This window comes from Nannospalax galili, unplaced genomic scaffold (genome assembly GCF_000622305.1).
Source record: "Nannospalax galili isolate Female #2095 unplaced genomic scaffold, S.galili_v1.0 scaffold891, whole genome shotgun sequence".
NCBI lineage: Eukaryota > Metazoa > Chordata > Mammalia > Rodentia > Spalacidae > Nannospalax > Nannospalax galili.
The window spans coordinates 3,927,228-3,936,906 of record NW_008330576.1 but is presented as its reverse complement, the minus strand read 5'-3'; the positions used below and the strand labels follow the sequence as shown (position 1 = coordinate 3,936,906).

Genomic DNA, 9,679 nt, shown 5'->3' with positions numbered 1-9,679 from the left:
ACAGGCCCACCTGCCCAGGGGTGGCACCACCCACAGTGGGCTGGGCCCTCCCTCATCACTCATCAAGAAGATGCCCCTCAGACATGGCCACAGGCCAGTCCAATAGAGGCAATTCCCCAATTGAGGCTCCCTCAACCCAGGTGTGTCAAGTTGACACTAAAGCTATCCAGCACAACATCCAATAAAAAGTAGAACAGTATTTACCCAAGAAGGCAGTAACTAATTCAGGAGCGGAGCTACCTGCTGCCATGAAAGTTGCACCTGCAACATCCTGAGACAGTCCAAGGGCTAAAGAGAAATGAAATATTATTATTATTATTATTATTATTGCTGATAAAGTGACAGAATATGGAACTTTACATAACATGGATAACGGACTTAAGCTGGATAAGTAAAACACATGGTTAGAAAATAGAGGACTTCTTTGTCTTGCCTTCTTTATGAACTCATTGCTTAATGTTTCTATAGAAAAATAGGGCTGATAAGGTGGCTTAGCATGTAAAGATGCTTGCTGTGCAAGCCTGGTGAACTGAATTCGATTCCTGGAATCCACATAAGTATGGAAGGAGAGAAGTGATTTCACGGTTGTCACGTGGCCTACACAAATGTGCCATGACATGTGCTTGCTCATATACACACAAACATACACATACATAAGACAATAAAAATGTAAGGGTCTATAAAATGACTCGGTGTTAAGAATGCTTGCCAACTAGTCTGACTACCTTACTTCTGTCTCCAGAACCACATGGTAGAAGGCAAGAACCCACTCCTGCAGGTTGTCCTCTGACCTCTACACATGTGCTCTGGAATTGTCCCTCCCCCCAGGTAAATAAATGTAGAATTAAAAAGGAGCGGAGACCAAAAGAGACCACTTTCGCTACATGTAGATGCGGGATCATAACTTCTTATGGAAGTATGGACAAAAGAGATTACAGTAGTAGTTCAGGATTCCTAACCAAACTTGGAAGAAGAAAAAAGGTTCCAGTGGTTTGTAAGATCTATAAATAAAGCCGAATTCTTTTTACACATTTGCAACACCAACACTCTAATTAGAAAGAAATTAGTTAACTGAAAGTGCAATAAATACATTATGCAATAATATAAAAATATAAGAAAGTGCTATTAGTTGTTAGTTTATATCTTCCAGACTTACAAGCATGCAAGTCCTTTCAGTTAATTGACGGTAGGATGAGTCGGAGTTTTGGCTCTCTCAGTGTTAGAGCTGGGAGCTATTACAGCTAGAAAAGAAAGCCACATTGAAGAAACGACTCAGTTTTTGCTTTGGGAAAATCTCTGTTCAGGCACTTGGTAAAGTTTGCCAGTAGAGGTAGCATGCTAGGTGATACATTACCCAGACTAGAATTCAAGTTCTTTTGTGTGTCACTGTGTGTGCATGTTCATGTGTATGTGTGCCTGTGGAGGCCAGAGCTCTGGTGTCTTTTCTCAGTGCTCTTCACTTAATTTTTGAGAGTCTCACTGAACCTGCAGCTCGCCAGTTTGGCCAGGCATCCTCCTGTCTGCATCCCCAGTATTGGGATTACAGGTGTGCGTCGCTGTACCTGACTTTCTGTGTGGGTGCTGGGGATCTGAACTCAAGTCCTCAAGCTTGTGCAGCAAGCATGTGTACTGATTGAAGCATCTCCCAGCCACTAGACTCCAGATCTCTGAGACTTGCTGGCATTCCTTTGTGGGTGTTTGCTACTTCTACACAGTGTACCTACTGATTCTCGGTCCTTTAATTTTCTTGACCCTCAAACTCTGGTGCTAGCATGTGTGAACATGAATGAACGATTGTGCCTGCTTTGAGGCACAGAGGGGCCTTTGCAGTGCCAATATTTTCAAGACCAGGATGCTAAAAATGGTAAAATTTCTGAGCTGGGTGTGGTGGTGCATGCCTTTAATCCCAGCACTTGGGAGGCAGAGGCAGGTGGATCTCTTCGAGTTCAAGGCCAGCCTGGTCTACATAGTGAGTTCCAGGCCAGCTGGGGCTACAGGGAGACCCTGTCTCTCAAAAAGACAAAGAAAAAAGAATTTCCTCAGTGTCCTCTCTTGGGACATTTGCCTTAGTGCCCAAGATACCACAAAAGTTCTGCCTTGAAACTGTCATACTAGAGGGAACTCATGAAGAGCACATATGGACAAAGGTGCCTATGGAATTCCTGTGGTCTCGTCTAGATTTTAAATCTTCCTAGACTAGGTGCTAGCCATGTGAGAGAGGGAGACTTCATATGATTCCAGATCTATCTCCTGTCTGTAACTGCAGTGGAGACCTTAAGCAGGAACCCACTATCTGAACTCAGTAACCCCTAAAACTAGGAGTAGGGACAATGATGATTCATGACTGTAAGCCTCTACCTTTGGAGGTGGTTTGTTAAGCAGCAGTAATCACCTGACTCATTCACTGACAGTACCAACTGTACCAGATGCTTTTCTGTGTGCTAGGGTATGGCAGTGGACAAAGACTGCTGCTCTTAAGTAGCTATAGTTACTGCATCGGGGAGAGGCGAGTCAGCTAAGTATGTGCATTTTAGAGAAGCAGCGAGGAGCAAAGATAGAAGGACTGAAATCTTGGGTAGCCGGACGAAACTTCCCCAAGGAGAGATTTCAAGTGAGGGAGTAGGCCCCTTGGCCCTCCTGTGTGTAGGTAAGAGTATTCTAGGCAGAGTTCGTGACCGCAAATGACCTCAGGTGGCTTCTAGCCTGTGTGTTTGAAATGGAGACCTGTGTCTTGAATGACAAACAGGAAGGGAAAACAATAGGTGATGAGGTTGAAGGAACATCATTTAAGGACCTTGTAGACACTGGTAACTAAAGACTTGGGCATTTCTTCTCAAATCCAAGGGAAGTTTGTGGAAAGTCATCCCCTTACTGTCTGTCTTAGTCCTTTGGGGCTATTCAGTTATCAGGGGCCATGCAGCTCTAATTTGAGCTGTTCTGCCAACCAAGTAACTTCTATTGTGAACAGCATTCAGAATAGTTGGAATGACCCAAGCCAAGCCCTCTGGTTTATTCCTTACATCACCTAAATATCTGCCTTCAGTGAACAAGGAAGGAAAGTAATGGCTTGTGGTCTTTCATAGCATTTCTTTTACTGCTTAGAGTGACATGCAGATAGGACTTACATAATCCATAAATGTTCAGCCCTGTCTTCACAGGTTCCATAACCTCAGAGTCAACCACCTGTAGATCAAAACTATTCAAAGAAATAAAAACTACCTCTGTCATGAACATGGACAAACTCTTTTTCCTATTAAATCATGAACAATCCAGCGTAATGGCTATTTCCATAGTATGTTTACTGTAGTGTGTAGAAATGATTTAAGGTACACAGGAGGGCATGTGAAAGCTATGAAGATGCTTAGATGATTTTATATAATGCACCTGAGCACTCAGATTTGGGGATTCTTAGGTCCCAGAACCAGTCCCCCAAGGATACTGAGCAATATCTGTGTGTCTTGCACATATATAATGTAATCAGTATATGTACATATAGATACACATAAATATCCACACATATTAGTAACATAAAATTGAACAAAAAGAAAAAGATTGTTCTATAACTCATTATTTCATTTGAGAAATATCTTACAATCATGCCATACAATTTACTTAAACTTTCATAAACTTAGTAATGCCAGCTCTTCAGATATGTGAGTTGGTATTTACATTTTACAAAAGCTTTTGCCTAGTAACTCAAACAGAGCATTTGCCTGGTATGCATGAGGCCCTCAGTTTGATCCTGGGTACATACAAACAGATCAGGTCCTGGAGTCCTGTGTATAGTAAGGGTTGTAAGTGTGGGGAATAAGGGTGTAGCACTGCATCCCTGGATTCTGAGTCCAGTGCTATTTTTCTTCACCACTGAGATTCAGTGAAGACTAGAATAAAGGTAGACAAGTTACAACCTTGTGGGCAACAGAATTATTTCCTGGTTTCATAGTATTGTCACCATAACTGTCTATTCCATCCTTTTTCTACAGGGTTTTTTTGGGTTGTTGTTGCTGTTTTTGTTTTTGTTTTTTGAGACAGGATCTCTTGTCTCCCAGGCTGACCCTGAGCTTACTAGACAGAGATAACCTTCAACTGCTAATCCTCCTGTCCCTATCACCCCAGTGCTGGGATTACAGCTGTGTGCCACCATGTTTGTTTTATGCAGTGTTATGGATTGAACCCAAGGCTGTATGCATTCTAAGCAAACACTCTACCAACTAAACCACATCCCCAGGTCTCCCATTCTTTTTTTTTTAAAAAAAAAACTTTTTATTTATTTTTGTGTATGAGTGTTATATGTGTGTGTATGTAAGAGCACCCATGTTGTGCAGTGCCAGAGGACATCAGAAGTGGGTATCAGTTACAGATGGTTGTTAGCCACTATGTGGGTGCTGTAATTCCAACCCAGGTCTTCTCTAAGAACAGCCAATGTTCTTAACCTCTGAGCCCCCACCCCCTTCCATTCTTAAGTAGGAGAACATTAATTGCTGGGAGCCAAGACTTCCTTGACAGTTTTCTAAGAACTTAAAATTTTAGTGTTACAAGTTACGTTTTGTCTTCCAAATAAAATGCAGGAAGAAATTGGAAAGGAAGACAGTGCTTTATCTTCAAGTAATGATACACGTTTGGTGCCACCGAAGACTGACCCATCTTCATTTAATGCTAACTGAAGAATGCTTCATTAGGCAAATTCAATTTCGAGAGAGAAAAGGTGATGTATTGGGCTGTGTCCACGTGGGAAAAGAGGTGGCCCCTTAGAACTTGTTTGGTCTCAACAGGCAATAAGAATAAAGCTTTGTGCTGTTCACTGCTCTCTAACTGAAGTTATGAAAGGAAGGATTCTGTATAAATGGATGAATGAAACTTCAAAGGTATTTTTACAAATCCCATTATAAGGTTCTAAGACTATTTTGTAAAGTGCTTTATATCTTTGAACTTTAGAATAGATTGGATTTGTCTTCCTTGACCTTTGGAAACATTTCTCTGCTGTAGTTTATTATTAAAGATAAATTGTTCTGCTTTTTCCCCTTCTATGGCCATTACTCCATTCCCCTCCACTTCTCTAAAAGAATAACCATGTTTCATTCAAGATGCAGTAGCGATGTTCCAGGTACCCGTCTGTAGGTACCTGGCAATGAGCTGATTTTATGGTTTACCATCCTTTCCCTGTGTCTTATCTTCTGTAATCCCATGTTGGAGTTTTGTGGTGACTTTTTAAAATCTCCTTCTGTACCATATAGTAGAAAGAATATTAGGCTAAAACTGAGATCTAAATTCTGGCACTACCAATAATTTGATATGAGACTTTAAGAGAAGTCACATAGAAAAGCCTTGTATTTTACCATTTGTAACACATGGAGGGCTAGACTTTACAATCTTTAGGTTGTATTCTAAATATATTAATTTCTAAATATATTATTCAGTATTTAGTGGGGAGATGAGGTCTTGCTATGTAACCTGGCTGGCCTGATGCTCACTGTGTAGCATAGAGTGTTCTCAAGCTCATGGCAATCTTCTGTATCAGCCTCACAAGTGCTGGGATTATAGGTATTAAATATTTCAGCCTTTGCTCAAAACATAGGGTATAAATTCTATTCCTCACAAATCCATATAATTTTAAGTGTAAAGTAAATTCTATCTATAATTTCAAAAAATCCAATACTGCATTATCGGAAATATGGAAGATGGTGAGGGGATGGAGGAAGGGTTACTTAAATTTTCACCATTATATTTTTCCTTTTTTATTGAATATTTATGAATTTCATACAATATATTTGGATCATATTTAGATCCCTTCACCTATCCGCATCCTCCCTTACTAACTTCCACCCCCATTTCATGCACTGTGTTTTATATATACCTATATTAGATATATATCCTAGATATATATGGGATATATAGTCAAATTTGTGTCCTTCAAATGTTCTTTGCTGTGGATCCATTCACTAGCACCTGGTCACCAAGAGTCACATCCTTAAAAGAGACTGACTCTCTTCCTAGCAGCCACCGGTTTCTAATAGTGCCTCAGTGGGGTTGGGGTTTCTCACCCGCTTCCTCACCGTCCATTATATTTTAACCACTTCCTTCCTTCAGTGTATTTCCAGCCCTCTTTGCAAAGCACACATCAAGCCCTAGCCACTGGCTTCACACGGTTTGATGTCCTCTGGCACAGCGTTGAGAAGTCTACAAATCTCCATGCTCTGTGAATGCATTCACTTCAGAAGCTGTTAAATCACCTCTAGTGATGAGGGTTGTGTGTGGTCAGACTGAGTCATTCATTCTACGTAGGTCCAAAGTGAAATGTGACAACATATTGTTTTTCCTTATTAAAAATTGTTCTGAAATTAATTTCAGATATATTTATAGAAATCTTTTGAGCAAAGCAGTGTAATTTGAATGAATGCCTTATGTAACTATATATGTGCTCTGCGGTTGTTTTTAGCAATAAATAATTCCGTTACCTTATATTTAGCACCTCGTATTTTCAACTGCAGAGGAGTGAACACTGATACACCTCTATGTTTCTGAAAGTCTGACTCTGCTGAAAAAAGACTTCCTGCCAGGTGTGGTGCTGCACACCTTTAGTACCAGCACTTCGGAGCCAAAGGCAAGTGGATCTCTGCGAGATTGAGACCAGCCTGGTCTACAGAGCAGGTTCCAGGCCACCTAGGCCATGGGGAGATCCTGTCTCACAACAACAAAACAAAACAACAAAACAACACAAAAGAACTTCCTTCAATTTCACAGTTGTGACATCACTTACTAACATGGCTGTAACCTTAACAGGATGGGAATCTGCATCTTTTTGACGCCAAAGAAGCGACTCTTTTGGCAGTCCATGTGGATAAAGTGGTTGGTACGTAGCTTTATTTTCATTATTACTGCTTAACCTTGTACCAGCATCTCGGGAATACCCAGAGCACTTAGCACTTATCTGGATCCATGCACCCACTGCAGATGCAGACCAGAGTTCATAGCAGAGAACAAAAATCCACTGGAGAATCCGCCTTGCCTTCAGAGGCTCAGACAGCAGGGACAAAGCACTATTCTCAAGGTCTCTGTTCTTTGGGAAAGCTTTTGCCTCTATAAATTTCATGTGGATTAAGAGTCAAATAATTCCCTCATATGTAGGCTATTCAAATACATACTCACAGAATTATTAGACTCCCAGTTTTACAAATTAGAGCCAACCAAGTCTACCTGGAATTAAAACTTGTATTTTTTAAATTGTCTATTTATGAAACAATGTACTTCAAAGCAGAGGGAGTAAAACTAATTTTTTTAAATAAAAAGTAAATCTTTAAAATGTTTTCCTAAAAAGTATAAAGGTGATTTGCACATAAGATGTGTTATAACTCAAAGATGTCAGCATGGTGGAAAGATTAGGCTTTATAATTGAATAGCATACTGGGGTAGCATTTAAAATGGAAAGATTTATGAATAGTTTGTTGTGGGATGTGGGGTGCATTAAATGACTATTCTTAAGGGCGTCTGAATTTTCCACGTAGATATCTTAGAAAAATGTAAAGAAAGCTACTCAAAAGAGTCTCACTACATCTGAGATGCCTATGATATGCCAAAAGGATATTGCTTTCTTTTATGCCAAAGTCTATGTTTCTAAAAATGAACTTTGTATGGAAATAAGCAATAATCCTATTTGAGCTGCATGCTAACGCTGTGTACCCAGTAAACGTTATGTATATCAGTTTGTATTTAGTGGTATCACTTTTTGAACAGAGATTACTAAAATGGAATAAAATGGTGTGGATGCTAATTCAAGAAAGAAAAAAAGGGATTTTAAACAGAGATAGGAAGTGATAGTGTAACGTTGCCACATAGATTATTAGATAAAATAAAGGGTTTTATGAGCTTACATCCTGCCTTGTGAGACAGTGTCTGATTTTGTTCACCTTAAGTCTGGCCTTCAAGCTGTAACAGATGCACCATAGATTTGATATTTGCTCCAAACACATTTTTATTAACTTTGACTATTTACCTTTTGTTTTTCCTGGGTAAAGACTTCTAATCTTTGTGGTCTATTCTTCCATAGCAATGAACATTGAGTGACTGTTTACTGTGTGCTAGCTACTTGTATAGGCAATTTACTTATAGTTTCTCATGTACATAGGACAGAGTTCTATGAACTAAGCTCTTTCATAGCTGCCATGACTGAGGCAGAGACTATTAAGCACTTTCCAAAGGTCACAGAGCTGGTACATTGTGGAGTTGGGAGCTGAATCCAGGTGTATCTGACTCTCAGTCAGGCACTTTAAAAAATTATTTATTTTTATTTTATGTGTATGTGTGTATTGCCTGCATGTAGGTAAGTGCACCCGTGTCATGCAATTCCCATGGAGGTCAGAGAGGCTGTGGGATCCCCTAGGGGGACTGGAGTTACGGACAGTTGTTAGCTGCCATGTGGGTGCTGGGATATGAACCTGGGTCTTCTGCAAGAACAACCAGTATTTTTAACCACTGAGCCATATCGCCAGCCCCAGTCAGGCACTTTTACTATAGTAATATGTTGCTACAGCATGTGACCCCACCATGTCCTCCCTTCCAGTCCTCCAAGGATCTTCAGCAGTGTCATAGACCTTTCAGCAAGCATATCAACAGAGAGAGAAGGAGAGAGAGAAAGAGAGAGAGAGAGAGAGAGAGAGAGAGCCAGTAAAACAGACACAACTACAAGGTAATATGACTAACTTCACAAGCCAAGCACGAGGGTCTTAGACATAGCATCTTGAGCCAGGCTTAGGAAGATAGGCAGGTACCACCAGGCTCCTGTTCTTCCTTGTCATGTAGAATCTGTTATCTCTTGTCTCTGTCTCTCACACCTATACCCACTCCTCAGTGTATCCTCAGCTAAGAACCTAGAGCACAGCAGGTAGGGATGAGGAGAACTCATGACTTTATTATTACCACATATTATTACCACATATCCTTCATCTAGCTTGACTCTAAGATGAACTCAGTGTTCTCCCTCTGATAGCATCTCTTATTGCCTTTCCCAGAATCTCCATTTTGTTTTCTACCACAGAAGACAGTTATTTCCTTCTAAAGTTAAAATGGGTGGACAACTGGAGCATAGTATGTTTTCTCTGTATAACATGGATTAATTTCACTTCAGCTTTCTCTGTTCAAAGAATCCCACTTAAGGGCTGAGGAGATGGCTCAGTGGTTAAGAGCACTGACTGCTCTTGCAGAGGACCCAGGTTTGAATCCCAGCACCCACATGGTGGCTAATGACCGTCTATAATTCCAGTTCGAGCAGATTCCAACACTCTCTTCTGACCTCCATGGGCATTGCACAACAAGGGTGCACTTTACAAGCATGCAGGCAGTACACTCATATACAATAATAAAAAAAAAAGAATCCCAGTTAACTCCCCTTCCTCTCTAGCCTAAATGGAAGAGGAGGAGGAGGGAGAAGGGGAGGAAGAGGAGGGGGAGGGGGAAGGGGAAGAAGAGGAGGAGGAAGAGGAAGAGGAGGAGAGTGAGGAGGAGGAATTAGAGAAGGGAATATAGCCAATATCATTTTCTTGTAATGGTTTCACACAACAGAGATAATGCCAAAATATCTCAGGCTGGCCAGAGATAAATGTATGGTCTTCCAGGGTTGAAGGGTGGAGGTGGGATTGTGTGACTTTTATGATCATAAGTAGAGCACAAGCAAAAGAAAGAAGGA

General features: G+C 40.7%; 1 protein-coding gene and 1 long non-coding RNA gene across 2 annotated transcripts in view; one reads left to right on the top strand and one right to left on the bottom strand.

Moving 5' to 3' along the window:
* Positions 1-9,679, bottom strand: part of Slc24a5 (solute carrier family 24 member 5) — a 23,102-nt gene that overhangs the window by 8,080 nt on the left and 5,343 nt on the right. The window contains exon 3 of the mRNA XM_008849382.3: positions 205-288. Coding sequence (XP_008847604.1) covers positions 205-288 — 84 coding nt within the window. The remainder of the gene's footprint in view (positions 1-204; positions 289-9,679) is intronic.
* The window catches only part of LOC115067043, a 12,538-nt gene continuing 9,599 nt past the window's right edge, over positions 6,741-9,679 (top strand). The window contains exon 1 of the long non-coding RNA XR_003846479.1: positions 6,741-6,850. This is a non-coding gene — a long non-coding RNA (uncharacterized LOC115067043). The remainder of the gene's footprint in view (positions 6,851-9,679) is intronic.